Source organism: Patella vulgata, chromosome 3 (genome assembly GCF_932274485.2).
Source record: "Patella vulgata chromosome 3, xgPatVulg1.2, whole genome shotgun sequence".
In the NCBI taxonomy this organism is placed as follows: Eukaryota; Metazoa; Mollusca; class Gastropoda; family Patellidae; genus Patella; species Patella vulgata.
The window spans coordinates 39111173-39132201 of record NC_065881.2 but is presented as its reverse complement, the minus strand read 5'-3'; the positions used below and the strand labels follow the sequence as shown (position 1 = coordinate 39132201).

The 21029-nt window shown below is 33.1% G+C and overlaps 1 protein-coding gene across 1 annotated transcript in view; it reads right to left on the bottom strand.

The window, feature by feature from the left end:
* Positions 1-294: 294 nt before the first annotated feature.
* LOC126815318 (1-phosphatidylinositol 4,5-bisphosphate phosphodiesterase gamma-1) overlaps positions 295-21029 on the bottom strand; it is a 68468-nt gene continuing 47733 nt past the window's right edge. The window contains exons 21-34 of the mRNA XM_050540889.2: positions 19896-20073; positions 18315-18383; positions 17682-17785; positions 17041-17186; positions 15692-15843; positions 12863-12959; positions 12582-12672; positions 11890-12060; positions 11478-11586; positions 9754-9868; positions 9141-9299; positions 7232-7320; positions 5038-5219; positions 295-4345 (exon numbers count right to left, since the gene is read on the bottom strand). Coding sequence (XP_050396846.1) covers positions 4297-4345; positions 5038-5219; positions 7232-7320; positions 9141-9299; positions 9754-9868; positions 11478-11586; positions 11890-12060; positions 12582-12672; positions 12863-12959; positions 15692-15843; positions 17041-17186; positions 17682-17785; positions 18315-18383; positions 19896-20073 — 1711 coding nt within the window. The 3' untranslated portion in view covers positions 295-4296. The remainder of the gene's footprint in view (positions 4346-5037; positions 5220-7231; positions 7321-9140; positions 9300-9753; positions 9869-11477; positions 11587-11889; positions 12061-12581; positions 12673-12862; positions 12960-15691; positions 15844-17040; positions 17187-17681; positions 17786-18314; positions 18384-19895; positions 20074-21029) is intronic.

The window sequence follows — 21029 nt, the reverse complement described above, 5'->3', positions numbered from 1 at the left end:
GAGAAACTGCAGCAGAAATAATAACTCACATCCTTTGGGCTAATCAGCTAAAAGATAGAAAGCCAGGCAACGAAACATACACCAAAAGTCAATTGTATTTTAACTTCAGCCTTTAGAGCATCAACTAGCAATTTTGGACCATGGACAAAAGTGACCGACGAATGGATGGATGGGCAGACGACCACAATTACAGCTTATATTGATGTACCAGTTCAATATTGAAATTGGAATCTTCTATCCATTTTTTCTAGAAAACAGCCACAACTGGTGAAGGCGGAATAAAATCTACAGATATAATATTGATAGATAAATTTATTGTTAAAAGACATACAAGTATGTTCCTTCCATGTTAATTACAATTTACTATAGTACTATAAATATAACTTTATGTTAACAATGTTAAATATTGTTCAGATATAGGTTTAGCCAAAATAATACTCAATTCATAATCTTTATATTAATCATTTAATGAAGAAGAAATCTGTATCACGATTCACAACTGATGTAAATACATAAGGCAGCATTACACACATGATTATTTCTAACATATATTAGGACTTTCATACATTAATTTCTTCATCACTTTCTAAAATACATTTTACACCACTTAGTCAATAGGCTATTTATAATAAACATATTTGTAGATATTCGTTAACCAAAAGCAAATGAAACTAAAATATATACGCACAAATTGAAAAGTGGTGTCACCACACAGTTGCTATGGATATCCGAGACTCATCTGTTAACCAGTTCCACAGAATTCTAAGTGCTACAATCTTTACATCTGAAATTCAGTTCCAAACTATCGCTCTACTTAGAATATGAGACACTACTTCTCATTTGCGGAGTTCACATAACAAAGAAATGAAATGAAATGGGGTTTAACGTCCTACTTTTCTGCACCATAAAGGCTAATGAAGACAGAACAAACAAAGACAGACATGTATACTAGTCACTATTTAGTTTCAGGTGTCTTGGTTTCAACTATTCTTAAAGCAATGGCATACAATATATTCTGCACATGACTGTACTAAAACATTCACAGTTATAACATTGATTTAGGTAAGCTTGCACTGGTTGATGAGGAAATATCATATATCAATGTCTAAATAATAGATTCTACTTGATTGTATTTGATCTTTGGTATAACACTATATATATGTCACTGGTATAAAGGAGGGTGGTATTAATGCTTAGCCAAAAAAGCTGTGTCTATACAACTAAAATATCGAGTAATATTGACCAGAAATACATAATAAATATTGTTTCTTTCTGAACAAATTGTATATGTTTAATGCTTGAAAAAAAAAACGGATACGTTTTAAAATGTTTGGGTGAAAGGAAGATAATATATAAATCTTATTTTCAGGTTAGCTGGAAATGTGAACATATTTCTGTTTTGGCAAAGTGAAATTTATTGATGAAAATTCCAAATCATAGTTAACGTATCTTGTTCTTCGAGAAATTTTTTTTCCATATTTTTACGGTATTAATATAGCTTAAAGTGTTATGTAATCTTGCTTCGGTAGTTAACCGATAAATGTAATATGCATACAAGTATTATGCACTCTTTCATGTTTTCAATGGTAATATATATTTTTTTTAAATGACCAATTACTCAAGCATATAAAATGGCACTGTTACATTCTACGACATAATTATTATGTTGCATTTTAAAAGCACATGCATGGGAGGTTAGCACATTAGCCCTGTGAAAGATAGGAGGAAAATGTTTCAGCTTATTATATTTGCAAACGAAAAAATACCTATATGATATATACGTAGATAGTCTATATAACCAAAAATACCTTGTTAAAGTATACAGTACATATAATTACATTAAACATCAATTGAATAATTTTCTTTTTATATTTTTATACAAATATAATATATACACAACTTATATCACAATACTCTAATACTTATAATATTATCTATAAAACAACAATGTAAAAATAAGCCACTATAAATACATACTTTCTTTTGAATCAACATGGTATTTTAATCACTATCATAACATATTGTTTTAACTCAAATTAACTTAAATACATATTCAAATTACCATTATGTTTGTTTTACAAGGTCTATAGTATATCAGATCTGATCAGATCTCGACTCCGTTGTATAAATCAAGATCTATTACATGTAACCAAGCCAGGATAGGTTTAAATATTTAGACACAATTACACATACGTATTTGTAGGGCTACTGACTCCACAATTGACAGTATTATCCATAGAGCAAAGTATGTTTACTTTTCCTGGAACAACCAATACCACTTGCCTTATCTGCAAGAACCACAGCACTTCAGATTAGAATTTAGTGTTGCCATTTCAGTTTTGTTGTGTGTATGTATTTAGACTTTCAGACCATACATAATAAAAAGTTACACAGTCAAGTACACATAATTTTCTATTGATATTCTACCACCATCTTCATCTTCTTATAATCATCGGACGACGTCTGAGCTATGAACATCAAGGCCAAGATGGTATACAATCTACATTTTTTGTTTTCATTATCTAAATTACACTAGAAAGGTCATTTTGGGCTTTATTTTAGTTAAGAAAACAGTTTGTTTGCCTTCATTGCGTTGTGACCTTAATAGATTTCATCGTTTTTTAGATGAAAATAATTAAAGTAAATATTGAACAAACTATCAACCAAATGATCCAAACCAAAAGTCCAAATACAAAGACTAATAGATGAATTTAACAAAATCAATGTACGACAGTAGATTGATTTGCCATATATCAGAGCAATACCATAATCAAAGTGGTACCAGGTGTCCATCAATGGGTCAAAAAATTTTTTTTTTAATTCTTCAGGAAGAATTATGAAATTTGTACCACCCTTGCTTGGTAAAATATTCTAAGTATTTAAAAACAAAAATCATTTGGTTGCTTTTCTTTCAATTTTTATGTTTTGAAATTTTAAAGAAAAAACAAACATCACTTACAGCAAGGATTATATCAGGAACCTGAAGAACTAAAAATTCCACGAGTTTGGCTTTTAGTGGTGGAGTGGAGTACACAGAAATACCTCTAAACGATATAGTCATTAACAATTGAATATATTAAAATATACATTTACTTACAACAATATTGAACAATTAAAAAATATTTTTTCATTAGTTTCATAATATTGATATTAAATTGGTCATGTATTGTACAAACATGTAAATTGTGGTAGAGAATGGGGTCCAGGGCTGTTTAATTGCCATTTTTTTGTGGTGGTGGTGTGTGGATGATCAAGTAAAATTACATTGACTAAATCCGATCTGTAAAAATCAGACATCAAGTAGAGATCAGTTATTCGACATACTGACAATCAAAACATGTTATTATCATTTGGTGGTCTGATGTGGATGGCCAGAGTATAAAGGAATTATTGTCTTATTTTGTCAAATATGCTTTGAATGAAAACACAATATATATATTGTTCAAATTGAAAACAATTCTTTTGACTCACGAACATGAAGATTTTTTTCAAATTGATCAATTGATTACTGGAAATTGTTGAATATCCATAGACTTCTTTGTCTCATGAAAAGTTGTCTCAAAAGTTAATGATGACTTGGAGAGCATCCACCGGCAATTGTGGACGACAGACAGATGGATGGACTGGGGGGGGGGGGGGGATGACAATAGAAATGTGGGTGTATAAAAAGTTAAACAGCCATGGAGGGACTATATAGGTAATGATATTGTATATTTTTCTTTCATGATCAATTACATATTATTTGGTCACAATAAGATCACTATCAATATGAATAATGATTGCACTTCACTATCATTATTCATATTGATAGAGAAAGTTTACATGTAGGTTTTGTCTCGACAAATGCTTAACATTTTAAAAATATAGACAGACATTTTCACAAACAATGTCACCGAATCCTGAATCACAGTAAAATTTCAAAATACTTTGAAGCATTTAATATATTATTAGTGCAATTCATGCAAAAATTGCCAGCATTTTTTATAATAGAAAATAAGACCAGACACAATAACCATATGCCAAGTTAAACTTTTATGCAGTTTCATAGCAATGTATTATGACCACTTCAAAAGCCTTTATGAACACAACACTTATGGTTGAACAAATATTTCTTATAAAAGATAATTAGAATTATTACACATTAACCAATATCATTAACACAAAAGATTGTGACATAAAACAACCAGTGAGAATAATGATTCATTCATTAAACATAAAGAGAAGAAAGATTGACTTGTTTTAAATGCTGATAACACATTAATGCCATACCACATGTGTGTTACAAATATAGAAAGTTTAAATGTTAGACTGACGTCTGTACACTTTTTGATGTCTTGTTGCAACCCTGAAACAAAATGTCAATATCATAATCCAACACATGAAAAACAAATTTATGGATGACATATGGAAGACAATCGAAGGTGTCTTTGTATGACAAATGAAAGATAAATCTACCTTGATGATGTCTATGTAATTATTTCTTATTTAGGCCCAGTTTAATATCTCATACATTAGGCTTGATTTTTTTCAAAATACTTGACGCTACTTTGTTATTATGGCTCGTTCCACTAATCCAAAAACAGAGAGAAAGAGAGAGAAATGGGGTTTAACGTCCATTCAACACAAATAAGGTCATTTCGGGACTAACATGGTTCAATTTATTTCAACAAGGCACCTGTTTGTAGGTGTCTTTAGTAGTGGGAGTAAAACCGGAGGACCAGGAGAAAACCAACAAGGTTGGACAGGCAACCCTACTCCGTGTTATGGCAATTGACTCAATGACAGACCTTATGATCTAAAGCCTACGTATCAGACCTTTCAGGCACCCAGCCCCCCTCCAATCCAACCCACTCCCCTTCTTGCAACCAAAAAAACAATTTTTAGCAAAATAAGTAGGAAAAGCAGGGGGAAGCTCGTCTTGACAGGGAAAAGTAAGGCCATTATGAAACTAATGGACTGAATAGCATGTCTTGTTAATGGAATTTCTTATACACCTGAGTCCAGTACAACAAAATATAAAGTTATTGTGCCACTTACTTCTTCTGTCGTCTTTCCTCATGTTTAGCCAATAATCTCTCTTCTGTTTCTGCTAACTGTGACTTCATATCAGTAACATTAGAAGCACCTTCTGAAACTTCTAAAGCCTCAATTTGTGCATTCAACATTTCAGTTCTATCTCTTAATTCCTGTATAGATGCATAGACATCACCATCTTCCTCCTATATAAATATGACAAATATTAGTAGAAACAAAAAAGTTGAAATGGATTAGAGTTTGATGTCATTTTCAGGCTAACATACAGCATCATTTATGTCTCCTCTTCCTGACTTACAAGTACAACAAGAATCGAATGGACAATTTTGCCTGCAAAGCATCCTCTTTTTTGTTTTCAAGTATTAAAGCAAATTTTTAAATTTATAACCAGGGCCCTGTTTCACAAAAACTTAAGCTAAAATCACTTAAATAGATTTTAACTAAAATCAAAATGAAAGTTTGAATTTTATGTGTTTAACGAAGATCGATTGTAACTTAAAATGTGATTTTAATAGATTTTAGTTAAAATTGCTTACGGTGAAAGCAAATACGCCTCAAAACTGAAAACTGTTGACAGACTGAATTAAGGGTTACAATATCAATGGAGAGAGTTTCATACGTTGTAGCAATGTTTGCCCATGGTTAGACAGTTGTAAAGAGATGAAATAAATGAGTTTATTGCAGATTATTTGTTTTGAAATGCATCAGTGGATTGGCCTTGAACTTAGCATTTGATTCACGACCTTAATTGGCATTTGATTTACTCACAGGTGTCAATGGAAATAATGTGTATCAATAAACTAAATTGCTTGCATTTCGTAGTTTTATGGTATTTTGGATAAGAGAAACTATTGAGAATTGTCACAAACATATCATGATATTTGTGACTCAAACGAATAATCTAGGTTGTAAATCTTTGCCGTATTTTAAAAGTATTTATCAACTTTGAAACTAATACACCAAAAAGCCAATGTTCCGATGCCTAGATTTGAAATGTCATCCCAAAGACTCTTTCAATGATATTTTGAAAATGCCAGTGCCTATCTATCTTACTCAATAAAAATGATTTTTTTCCCCCAAGATCAAATAGCTTTGGCTACTAAAATTTCTCTTAAGACTTCATTAAGAAATAATAATAAATTTATGATATTAAAATTTAATTTCAAATAGGCCTATAACATTTTTCAATAAACATATTTGAGATTATTGATCATCTTTTTACAAATCATCATAACCCCCAAAACATGAGTAAATACTACATATGGTATGTCTAGTATTATAGACCATGTTAAACGATTGTACAAGAAGATATTTACCTTACAGATAAGTGAGCTCTTCTTTCCATGACATTGGATATAAATAAATGGTTTTCTTTTAGTGTTTAGTTTACTGGGGTTTTGAGTGGGTTTTTTTCTCAAGAGTTCTAATATGGGGCGTCATCCAAATGCTTAAATTGCCTTACAATAAAATAAAAGGGTGGACCGTAGCTGTATTTTCAATGCTATGAAAAGAAATTGAATGAAAATTGTTTTTATGAAGGATGCTATGTTAAAATTATTTGACCCAGGCCGTTCACAATATTATCATTATTCCAACTATATCTATATGTTGTAATAGATCTAACAATGTAGCCCTAATCCATTGTTTGTTAAACTTAATGTTGTGATTTTAAGTTAGGAGAAGGTGACAGCTTTCCTAAGTTAAAATTGATTTTAGTTAAAATTGTCCCTAAAATAGTTTTGTGAAACGCTACTATTTTAAGTTAGATTAAATTTTAACTTAAAATATTATTTTAAAATGCTTAAAATCGTTTTGTGAAACTCATCTATCTTAAGTTAGGATGAAATTTTAATTTAAGACAATTTTAAGGAGATATAGGTTTTTGTGAAACAGGGCCCAGGACGTCACTTTTCCATGCTACGCGTATCTGAATGTACCTTAAGGAAAAGACATCTGTTGCCATAAATGTATACATCATTTTAAGCTTCTTTAAATTCTACACTTTATTGTATTTCAGTCTACTGTTTCAAAAAATCTAAACACAGAAACCGAAGCAGTGATAGAGAACATATCAAAAGTGTATTTAATGGTAAATACTACAGCAATGGTGACAATTGGGATTAAAGTTAATCTAATATCACCCCCAGATCTACATTTCTCCTCATTTTAAATCTGTGTGTGAAACAGCTGTCCTTACCTCTGGATTTCTCATATCAATATTTATAAGTAAGGCAGCCAATTCTAATTCTTCATTATAACCATTAAATAGTGGTACACTTCTATAACCTGCAAAATAATCTTACTATTAAAGATACATTATGGGAGATTTTTACAGAGAATTGGCCATTCTTGCTATAACAGTTCAAAAGTAGATGATGAAAGAAGAATATTTAGAAAATTTCAGTCAAATTACTTTATCCTGAACATAGTTATCATCGTTGTAATATTTGACTAGAAATGGTAGTGAAATGTGCCTTCACCGTGGCTGATCGTTTGATTGACAGGCGTTAACTCCACCTACATATCTCGATTATCAAGTAAAGTTTTCAATGGCATGCGGAAACGCTCTACAGCAGCCTCGCTAAGTACACTCTATAATTTAGCCTCGATCTAACTGACGTATTCTCATCTGGATGCGTCATATTTGAATTAATTGATAAGTGAAATCCTATTTAAATCCGAGCTGTAGCCGAGCCATCCGTGGGTCTACAGAGTTGATTTTGGGCTTGTTGTTTAAATAAAGATCTAATTTATAATTTCTATAACATCTGAAGCCTAAATTAAGACTTGCAATAATCAGATTTTGCTCTTGCATAATGAATGTTTAAATATTGATTTCCACCACTGATATTCAAAGGTATGCTTTGGAAGGTGGGGGTGGGGGTGGGGTAGACAGTATCTGTGTTATTGGTAATCAACAACCAAATACTAATAGTAATTATCTGATTAAAATACAGATCTATATTTCTTTTTTTTTTATGCTTTCGATGGACTCTATTACATAAAGATCGGACTAGTTGTAGTGGAAGGTCACATCAGAGGTCATACGATTGGCTTTTGACAGACAGTTTTATTGGCTAATCCCTCACATCATCCAGAATACGGGTTATATAATAACTCTTCCAGATCCTAGTGTAGTAAAGACAAGTAAAACGAAATTTTGAATATAAAAAAACGAAATGAAATAGGATTGTGTTTTAATCAGACTATAATAGTGTAAATGTTATAAGAAGTATGGTAAATAGTTTCAGCCATCCCAATTATGCTACCTAGTTATACTATAATGGACATCAATTGAGTTTATATCACAAATTACCACCATCGTCTGTCAAAGTATCAAAAGACTGAAAACTGAGAATAAGTTGGTTTGTGTACAAAGTTTCATAAAGATATCTTGAATAGTTTATGAGATAAGCTTTGAAAATTAATTTATTTTATGAAGCATTGAACAATCAAATTACTTATCACAATGTATTTTAACCAGAGTATTTATTAAGCTTACTTAAAGATGCATTATGTAAAAGTTACATCTATTTCTAGCTTCAAATGTTATGTGAATTATTATTTAAACATTTATTAACATGACAAGCCCATAATCAACTCACTTGGCCAACGAATGGCCTCGATTTTAAGTAGATTAGAACAATGTGGCCATTTAAAAGTTTAACGATAAAATAGATAATCAAAGAGTTAAACTTAATAAACAATCTACTCCACATTTTTGTCAAAACTTTAAACACTCATAACTTCGCACAGAATAAAGTAATCTGACTGAAATTTTCAATATATTCATTTTTCATTATCTATTTTTGCACTTTTATAGTAAGAACGGTCAGCTCTTTATCTAAATCTTACATAATGCATCTTGAAATCATTGTAGCGATTTAATTAAACTAAACAAACATTTCCATCAGTCTCATTCAATTAGAATCAAGGATATTATATGTCCCAAAGCATCGACAAATCAAAGCAAACATTTGTATCGGCAACTTAGTAGTCAGGCAAGTGAATAATTAGAGTGGTACTTGCTGTGCTAGGAAAGCTGTACTATATATTCAAAGTCAAACTAATCTACTGACCAAATTAGTATGATGAGGTTACTCTACCTGGTCTAATACGGGCAAGAGGATAAACAGCTTGACCCAGAAAATTTGGATCACCAAAAATATCTTCATCCTGTACTACAAATCTTATAATAGCTAACTCTGGACACATAATATCTAATACACAACACTCATTCCATACAGGATTAAGGCCATTATCAACTACAAAAATAATACATTTTTATCAGTAAGTATACAAAATATTTAATATGTACTTGCACTTTTCATAAGAAATACACTACTTTAACCCTTTCTGTGCCCATTTGTTGAAATTTTCCCAAAATAAATAGTTGACACTTATTAATTACTTGTGCATTTATCTTTTTATGAAGCATGGACAATCAAATTGTTTATCACTCTGCTTAACCTGAGCAGAAAATGCTCATCACAGAACTTAGTCAACGTATGGATGTAATGAAAGTATACGGCAAGTGCAAGTTTTATCACTCACACTCAATAAGAATTAAGGTTATCATGTTTTAAAGTCTTGACCAATCAAATCAAATATCTCTCCAGAAAATGTTCATCATCAAATTCAGTCAAGACATTCAACTAATGAACATCTAAACCAATTTGAAGATTCTACCTCAATTAGAATCAGAGTTATTGCTCTTACCTTTTGTACCGGTTTTAAACTTCTGAGTATCACATTCTATGCCGGTGACTTCTATTTCTATAAAAGGACTGGCTATACCCCGCCCCGCTTTTACTAGATGTCGAGCTCCTATTATCTGTTACACACAAAACAATGTTAATATAAAATAGTATAAATATTCTACTGGATAAAATAAAAGATAGGTTGCCAGGCAACGAAACATATGTCCACAGCAGCTAAATCATCCAGGCAGTCAACAAGAGTTGTCGCATATTTTTACTTATTTTTATTTATAATACACTAAAATATGATTAAGAGTAACAACTTATTAAACATACATTATGCAAGAGCTAAATCTGTCTATTACAGGTCTTTCTTTAGGCCTGAAATGTTATCTAAATTATTAATTAGACATTAATTAACCTATCCAGTCCATAATCAACTCTAGATGGTTATGCTAGCCTTCAATTGTTAGTGGATTATGAGCCGATTTACTGCATAACTTTCCTTCACAAGACTATGCTGTTTGTCGTACTGACTTTAGTAATGATGATCGAGGCTAGGCGGAAATTTTAACCGCTTAGTTCTCGGTTCATAGGCCATAACTCTGGCCCTAATTATCGAATATCATTGAAAATCACTAGACTTCTTCGACTCATGACCTTAAACACTGTGTATAAATTTAAAGTCAATTGGGATATTAACTTTAGCCTCTAGAACGTCCACAAGATTTTTAAAAGTGATCAAGGGCCATAACTCTGGCAGTAATTATCGGAAATTGCTGAAAAATCAATAGAATTCTTCGTCTCATGCCCTTAAACACTGTGTATAAATTTAAAGTCAATCGGATATTATGTTTAGCCTCTAGAGCATCCACAAAATATTTTGAAGTGATCAAGGGCCTTAACTCTGGCAGTAATTATTGGAAATTGCTGAAAATCAATAGGCTTCTTCATCTCAGGACCTTAAACATTTTGTATAAATTTAAAGTCAATCGGATATTAACTTTAGCCTCTATAGTGTCCACAAGATTTTTCAAAGTGATCAAGGGTCATAACTCTGGCAGTAATTATTGGAAATCGTTGAAAATCAATAGGCGTCTTCGTCACATGACCTTAAAGTCAATTGGATATTAACTTTAGCCTCTGGAGGGTCCACAAGATTTTTTGAAGTGATCAAGGGCCATAACTCTGGCAGTAATTATCCGGAATCACCAAATATCAATAGGATTCTTCATCTCCTGACCTTAAACACAGTGTATAAATTTAAAGTCAATCGGATATTAACTTTAGCCTCTGGAGCGTCCACAAGCCCAATTGTGGACGCCGGCCGGCTGGACGGGGGCGACGACAATATACGACCACATTTCAATGTGGGCGTATAAAAATCTAATTCTCAGCTGCTCAGAAAACCTGGGCATAATTTAAAATTTACTAATATTACAATTGCTTGTTGCTTGGTAAAATATGTAATTGTCATTTTAATCATTTTTTTCCTTTTGATGTACTGTGTCCACCAAGTCCAAAGAAATGTCTTTCAACCTGCTGTATTTAAGGCGTAGGATAAGTTACAAATCTGAATAATTCTTAAAAAAATCTATGACCCGGTTACAATGATTTCCACAAAAATCCTGAAGAGAGTTTCTTGTTTATTAATCACTGGATCGTTGAACACTGCAATAAGTAGAGCTATTTATATCTGTAAGTACCCATTTTATCACATTCTACAGAATTTAAACTACTTACAGTTATAGTTACTGACAAGGGTTCTACATTAAGTTGACTTAGAAATTTCTTCTCAAAAGGATTGAATGCTTCATTGCGCATCATTTCTGGTTGTAAAACATAGCCACAACTTAAAAGAAACAACCATACAAATCAATAAATCATTAAATGGGTCACTTTACTGTTCTTTCTAGTTCATCAATATAGTAAAGATACATTCATATGTTACAATTTATATCTCAACAAGTTTGTCATCTGTTTATGCCTGCAGACCTCTGTCAATGTTTATACTTTTAAGGTTTGTACAAACCAGCACAGCCGAGAGAATACCAGTACATTCAAGATCTGACTGATAAAACAGAAGTTTTACATCTCCACATTTTTGCTTTTAGTTTTAGGTTTGTTAATACTTTATAACCTACTAGTTACCTACCCTCCATTTTGTCTGAAGCGTCCATGGTTAATCTGCATGGGTTGATCAGGAGTCTGGTAGTTCAAAGCTAATATCTGTGAACCACAATTCCATATAGGTACGGGATCATAGTTAGAAGAGTCTACTCTCTGTCCTTTAGGATAAACACGACTTAACTGACGTCTATGATACGTAAAAATGTTAAGGTAATCCATAGAATAAAATCAAAGGTGGAGGGCTTTATTCAGGATTTTTCTGTAGAAGCCTGGTAAGTAATATCAAATAAAGTATACTTTAAGATTGGGTGCTTAGTTGTTGAGAAAACAATAGGACCTTTGCTAGTGGCTGTTCCACTTGACAATACCAGTCTAAAGATAGGTTGCCACACAATGGAATATGCACACAGGAGATAAGCTGAGCAGTCCACAAATGAAACATAAAATCTTTATACTAATGCAACTGGCGCAGTGACAACATTCTAGGCATAATATAAAGGGGAATAACTTAAATGATCAAATAACAATCCAGGCAAGTTTGGAAAATAATTCTGAAATACTCTTACATTTACAGTGTTTACATGGTTTATTTGACAGTAGGGTTACTCCTAAGGCCTAGCTACAAAGTAAGAATTGTGAAAGGACAGTAGTATTGAAAAAATTCTAACACATGAAATAAATGAATACACATGTGAAATAACAGATATTAAAGGATATATGAGGAAAAATTTCGCCTTGGCTTTGTTCACCCATTTATCAACCTTGGTTTCAGGAAAAGATGACATTTCATAATATGATCCTGGTATGTCTGTAAATTTAATAAGGTTTACTTTAGTACAACACTGAAATTATGTCCATTGAAATAATCAACAAGTTAACAATATGTTCTGGTTATAGCTTTAATAAACTTCACAGAATTGAATGCGTTATATATTCTGTTGTTACTTTAATCATTGAAAGATAGTTGATTAAATACTGATTGTGTAATCTATATTTACCTTCAGGTACAAATGGAACAGCTCTACAATATACAACTAAATCTGAGAATTCACGAGCTATTCTTTTAGTTCTCTCTAACAACCTCTGTTCACTCGTCTAAAATTTACAAATAACACATCATTGAAATTCAAAATAAAATAGCTAGTTGGCCGAGTGGTTATAGATCATGGGTTCCACGCCAGCTGTATATGCCGGTCGTGACCGAGGGCTATGGAAAATGACCGTAACTAGATGTGACCCATCGGTCATTTTGCACTCCAGGAAAAAACAGCCATTTTTCCAAAACCCAATTTTCAAAAATTTCAAACATGGCTACGATCGACGTCCACTATGTAAGTATAAAATTGTACGGCCAGTACAGAATAATGCACAGAATAAGCCAAATAATCTTGTGATTGGTGTTGTAGAGTTGTATACCGAGTGTTGTGTTGATAATTAATGATGAGTGTCTGGTAGTAGAACAATAAAAGTTAATTGATGTTTGGGAATCTTATCAATGGCGTGAAGCATGCTATTCTTAGTTAATCACGTATTGTCCACGTGTCATAAGAATTTTCTAGAGAAAAGCTGTTTACCGCTATTACAGTCACGCACGATTTAAACGAGATTATTATGATCTTAGAAAAAAGGGCAATAGATTTGATATGAAGTACTGTCCTTCAAATCCAACCAACTGTCATATTAAATAAAAACAACATAGAAATTACATAAATTCTCAATAACATGTGTTGGGAAAAAAATTTTATTATAATTTTTTTATAGCGGTATTAAGGCCTTGTGGGAATTGTAGAAATAAAATCTATGAGATTAGTTAACTTGCTTACTGAAAAATTAAGAAAATTACGTATTCCAGTGCTACTGTGTAGCAATATTGATAATTCCATGTGTTACAAAATGTTGTGTATATACATGTATGGTAACTTTTATACACTGCAATATTCTAGGGTGGGCTAGTGTCGCTATCTGTTAAGTTAGTTATCTGTTAGTTATTTAGTTATTCATTATTAGGATTTACGTCACAATTTTGCGGTTTCGTAGTGCCGTAAGAGATGGTCTAAAACCAATAAATGTGTGATATATGCCGTCGATAGATATATATTTATCTTCATTCAGTGTGTTTTCTATAGAGCACGTGGTAATAACGTGTCAGCTACTGGAATGGTTTTTCTACGGCCAATTCAGCTATTCGATTATTTAAGTAGCCAAACAGGAATATTTAATTAATAAATAATTATCATAAGCCTTACTAATATTTCATTTTTAAGTCCAATATATAATTTTTTGTGTACCCCATGCTGACAAAGTGGTATAGACATGTGAATTCACAACACCCTACCATGAAAAAACCCCATGAAATATGAATTTACTTTGCAAAATTTTCGTGCGTTATCAAAAATGACCGGTAGTGAAAGCCCTGTTATAGATCATAAGGCCTGTTGGGTTTGTATGTGACCAGGAGTAGGGTTGTCCATCTGACTTTGAAGTTTTTCTCTGGGTAGTCAGGATTTCCTCCAAATTCTTAAAGATTGGTCGGTTGCAAGATTGGTTGCCAGGCAACGAAACATACATCCAGAGCAGCTAAATCGTCTGAGCGGTCGACAAGGGTTGTGGCATATTTATTCTTTTGTAGGTAATTGGGGGCATTTACAAGACAATATCATACAGATCAGATTATAATTTTTGTCATTTGAGGGTTCCCAAGGTTCTATAAACTGAAACAAGGGCCTTAACTCTGGAATTAATTTACAGAAAATTTTGAAATTTGACAGGCTTTTTCGTTTTACTAATTTAAATAATGCATATAAATTTCATACAGATCGGATGATAAGTTTTGTCATTCGAACGTTCAGAAGGTTCACAAAGTAAAACAAGGGCCATAACTCTAGAAATAGTTGATGGAAATTGCTGAAATTCAAAAGACCTCCATTTCACAAATTTATATGGTGCATATAATTTCATACATATTAGATGATAACTTTCATCAATCGAGCATTAACAAGGTTGAACAAAGTGAAACAAGGGCCATAACTCTAGAAGTAATTATTGTAAATTGCTAAAATTCAATAGGATTCGTGGTTTCATTAATCTAAATGATGCATAATACATTTCATATAGATTGGATGATAACTTTTGGAGTTAAAGCATTCACAAGGTTCAACAAAGTGAAACAAGGGCCATACCTCTAGACGTAATGTAAACAACATATATCAATTCTATAACAATCGAATGATATCTTTGGGTGTTAGAGTGTTCACAAGAAATTGAGGAATGGACGGACGGATGGACTGAGGGACGGACGGGGACGACGGCAATATACGTCCACATTTCCATGTGGGACTATAAAAAGCTAAATGTAATTGCAAGCTAATTATTGAATTAAAAATATAAAATATTTTACTCCTGAGATGACCTGGTTTGTGTCGAGTGGATGTTAAATTCCATTTAAACTCTTTCAAATCCAAATATTCATTACATATGCTCTGTCAATGTCTAGAACTGAATAATCATGACATTAATTAAAAAAACTGCTGTTTTGTATCCCTGAATGAATGAAATAGAATCATTCATGTTCTCCATGTCTGCATCAACAGTGTAAATGAAAACAGGCATATGCCATGCATTTCCGCCTACTCCTCATATTTCAACTGTTAAAGGGTCTTTTCTGTGTCCACTAACAAGTCGGCGGATCCTCAGTTTGTCACCTCATCCTAATGGCTAGACGATTTTCCCTGCCAAACCTTTCATCCTTCTCTACTAACAATGATACATGGACAAAATAAAAGAGAAATTTGATATAAAGATGGTATAAAACATAATTATAACCTCACCCTTAAAACAGCACTAGATGAACATTCATTAATTCTTTCTATCCAGTCCAACATATCAGCTTCTGTATCACAAGAAACTTCAAGGGGATGGGCTTGACTTCGAGAAAGTATACGGAAAGCAAAAGGCCTGCCAGCACGTGCTGGTAAAACTTCTGTAAATATATCAGGAATACTGTTTTATGACAAATAATCAGGCAATATTGATGTTGGAAAAGATAGGTTGCCAGGCTACAAAACATACGCCCACAGCAGCAAAATCGTCCGGACTGTCAACAAGAGTTGTCACATATTTTTACTTTCAGTAATGAAACATTTATTACTAAAATCTGATTAAGAGTAACAACTCATTAAGTAATTATCAGAAAATCATTAGAATTTGTTTGGTTTTATAAAGTTCTGCCCCATGCTAATGTTTAGTTATTCAAGTTATCAAAATTCATTGAAAATCAATCTAATGTCAATCGGATGATAACATAAGCCTCTAGAGTGTCCACAAGGTTTTTCAAAGTGATCAAGGGTCATAATTTTGGCAGTAATTATCGGAAATCGTTGAAAATCAATAGGATTCTTTGTCTCATGACCTCAAACACTGTGTATAAATTTAAAGTCAATCGGATATTAATTTAACCTCTAGAGTGTCCACAAGATTTTTTAAAGTGATCAAGGGCTTCTTCGTCTCATGACCTTAAACACTGTGTATAATTTTAAAGGCAATCAGATATTAACTTTGGCCTCTAGAGCGTCCACAAGATATTTTAAAGTGATCAAGGGCCATAACTCTGGCAGTAATTATCTGAAATCGCTGAAAATCAATAGGCTTCTTCGGTACACGACCTTAAACACTATGTATAAATTTAAAGTCAATCGGATATTAACTTTAGCCTCTAGAGCGTCCACAAGATATTTTGAAGTGATCAAGGGCCATAACTCTGGCAGTAATTATCTGAAATCGCTGAAAATCAATAGGCTTCTTCGTCTCATGACCTTAAACACTATGTATAAATTTAAAGTCAATCGGATATTAACTTTAGCCTCTAGAGCGTCCACAAGATATTTTGAAGTGATCAAGGGCCATAACTCTGGCAGTAATTGTCGGAACTCGCTTAAAATCAATAGGATTCTTCCTCATTTTATGACCTTAAACGCTGTGTATAAATTTAAATTCAATCAGATATTAACTTTAGCCCCTAGAGCGTCCACAATTGCTTCTGGATGCCGGACTGCCGAACGGGGGCGACGACAATATACAACCACATTTCAATGTGGGCATATAAAAACCTGCCTTTTATGTTATAAAGCCGTTTAAGATATGACATGTTTGATGATTATTTGCAGACAGTGTACATTACCTGTACGACAACCTTGTACATCTATTGAACCTTGTTGCAAGGAACCTAATGGTGTAGATTCTATAGCAGCTGTTTGTTCTTCTATTTCTTCAACATAATTAGAAGGAAACCAGTGTTGTCTTTTGTTGGCATGGTCACCTCTCCACCTGAAATATATTACATATGACAATAATTCGACGTTTACCACCAGTGCAAGTAAAGCAGAGGTAATATTAAAGATGCATTATTTAAGACCTAAACTGCCTGTTACAGGTCTTTTTTCTGTCTTCAAATGTTATATAAATTATCATTTAGACATCTATTCACATGACAAACCAATTATAATCAATTCTCTAGATCATCAGATGGGTCAGATATCGAGTGGATTAGACAATGACCACCATATCTTCGTTAAACAATAATATGGATGTCGTTCACAGCAACTGACAATTGAAAAGTGTAAAATGGACTTGAAAATAGAGACAATTTAGGCTATTTCTTGTCAAAACATCAAACATTCAGGATAAAGTAATTTGACTGAAAATCTACTTTTGAATTATCATAGCAATACATCTTCAATGGTTTGTATGAATTCGAACATTACAAACTAGCTTTCTTAATGAGCCGGTTTTACCCCTCACAATATATCTGTTTCAACTTACCAGCCGCCATCTTGTTTTGAGACATTTGTTATTATAGCACCTTTACAGAAGGAGAGTTCATCAGTACGATTAGCAGAATAATCATGTAGTGCTTTTACACGAAGCTATATCATATAAAATGAAATATTCAAATTAGGAGATAAATACTTGCTATTTAGAATAATAATAGATGACTGTTCCTGTAAATATAATACAGGTCTGGTGCTTCTGATGTAAATTAAACTGCTTAATATCAACCAGTCCAATAATAAATAAACAGTTCACATGGTTTTGTCATGCTCATTCTCCTGATCTAAGATTATTATTTACTTGTTAGTTAATTTTGCAACAGTGACTGTCGAAAATATGGCATGAATAGGGTGGAAATATCAGTTTTTAAGACCCTGGGATTAATGCTACCTCCTTGATAAAGGCCCAGACTATTAGATAGTTTCTGTTAGATAGTTATATAGTAAACATTCATTTTAAATGGAACTGATTCTAATAATAAATTTTCTATTTCACACTGTGACCTCTGCGTTGACATTACTCTAAGTTTAACTCACTACTTCTTAAATTTTCTTGAAGAAGAATTGACTTCTCACTAAAGATAGATGGCAAAGGGAAACAATATGAAAGAAAAGGTAAACTAACTTTAGTTGTAAAGTCATTAGGATTGATGTAGAGATCAGGAGTACCGTAAATACCAGTATCATCTGGGGCCTACAAAATACAAATAAAACAACATATCCCTCTTACAATATATATATATAAAACAGGAGGCACATTGTATAAGAGCAAATGAACAGTTAAAAGAATATGAAATGAATGTCTACAATATTAAAATCATCTAATTATTACAATCTCCTTATGATATTTATGTTTTTAAATGATACTAGCCCCAATGCACCACAAGGCTAACAGTTTCTTTCTATTTTCAAATTTAATGAAGACAAAGATGTTTCTTTTTAGATAACTGAATGGAAAAAATCTAGGTAAGATGGCATTTTGAGTTTAATGTCAAGGATAAGAGCAAACAAATATAATTCATGAAATCAATAGAAAGTAACAGGAATTGTAGAATCTTTTCTGATAACTGCAGTCACTTAATTTCATGTACTAATATGAGGGAAATTTTGCCCATAAAACCGTGCTATGATCTACCCATTTTTTGAATTCCAACTGTCAAGGGTTATTTTATGTGCATGTTAATGTGTACGTGTACATTTTTTTTTTTGTACCATCCGAGTGACTTGACGTGTTCCTTGCCAGGACCTCCATCATGCATCATTTACAAGGGAAAACCGCTCTGGAAAACCCTGAAGAACTTTTACGACCAGCACCAGGGTTGATGAAATCTGATGTGTGCTGGTTTATCCTATCCATGTTTGTTTTCCTATCGTTTCTTGCATAAGATTTACTGTTTAACATATCTTTGCTTTAGTGTGTTACACTTAATTTGCAATGAGACGTCTTCAACATGATGAACGTCTACGTGCTATTGGCATGCTTCATGCGAAATCGAGGACAAACAGACAATCAGCTTGGGTGTGGGTCTGTTATGGTGTGGGGAGGAATCACCATGACTAGCAGAACAGACTTGCATATTGTTCAAGGAAGGGTCACTGGTGTGTACTACCGTGACCACCTCCTGGCACCGATAGTTCTGCCCTTTTCTCCAACGTGCAGGTCGATGTTTCATCTTTCAAGATAATGCTCATGCCCACCGCACTCGTGTCATGAATGATTACCTCCACCGTCAATATATTGTCCATATGCTTTGGCCAGCCATGAGTTCTGACCTTTCCCCTATAGAGCATGTCTGGGACATGATCAGGAGACGTGTTCGTCAACGTCAACCGACAACACTGCAAGAACTGGCCGTGGCACTGCAAGAGGAGTGGGTCAGATTGCCTCAAATCGTGATTGGACGGTTGATTAGGAGCATGCCACAACGAATTGCTGAATGTCTGAGGATTAGTGGAGCAATTGCTCATTATTAAGACAAAAATCAAAAATGTCCATTTTCCCTTTTGACAGTGTATCCCTTTGCGAGTGAAATGGGGCCATCAGATAAGCCGCCCATATGAACTATTTATGTTCATGTGTAGGCAATTGGCCGGTTATTAACATACACTGGTTACCTCTAATAAAAACAGCAGTGGATTTCCGAAGTTTTGTATTGTTTCTGAATATCCCCTACTTTTTTTTGGAAGAGTATATATAGGTACATACCATATCTAATTGTTGTACTATTTCTTCATTCACCGGATAACGTAGTTTCATTTTCTTGTAAAGTGGATGTTTCTCATAATATGAGACAAGTTCTACCAGACTTTCAAACTGGGCATTACCGATCATAAATAATCTACCCTCTAATTTTATACGACAATGTTTGATTTTACCATCAGCTCTGAAAATTACAAAGACAAAGTTACAAGAGAGAGAGAGAAATGGGGTTTAATGTCCACTGGATACAAACCAGGTCATTTTGGGACTAACACATGGTTCAATTTTATTTCAATAATTAGCTTGCGCGTAGGGGTCTTTAGCAGTGGGAGGAAACCAGAGGACCCAGAGAAAACCCATGAGGTTGGACAAATGATTCTACTCCCGTACAACCGGGGCTTCGAAACCACGTCAGTTGACTCAATGACAGACCGTATGATACAGCGCGCACGTGCTAACCATTCGGCCATCCACCCCCCTCCCATACTTACAAGAAACACATCAAATTGTATACAATTATCATCCAGTCAATATTCAGATGTTCAAGGATGTGTCATAGATATAAATTCTTTTATTTGTAAATGAATGGTATTCGTGAAAACCCCACCAATTCCTAAAATTCTGCTCAAAATATTGGGTAGTTAAGAATTTAATTAAAATCACATTACAATTTCATTTCATTTACATTTTTACATAATCAATTGTCCTGTTTCTGCAAGGGACAGTTCTATGTACATGTATATCAATTACAATACTATAACTCATTACAGGGCTTGCCTTGAGATGTGAGTAACTACTTATGTGCACCCTATTAAAGTTATCATGCTCCAAAATATCGATTGGATGATGGGGAACAAATAAAAAATGATTTTAACCACATTAGGTTTTAAAATATTTCCATAATATTTTTAAAGCTTGAAAGCTGCTTATGTTACCAAACTGAAAATGGACTTGAATCTGTTTGGACTATATTTCTTCTAATGACAGACAGGGCTAGAAATTCATGTGAATCTCCGAATCTAATTCGAGCAAGGATTCTCACAAGAGCTTACGCTGCGAATCTACATTGCGAATCTACATGCATTCCCGTAAAAAATTTCTAAAATAAAAAAAAAAATCGCGGAGAATTGTCAAGTCCGA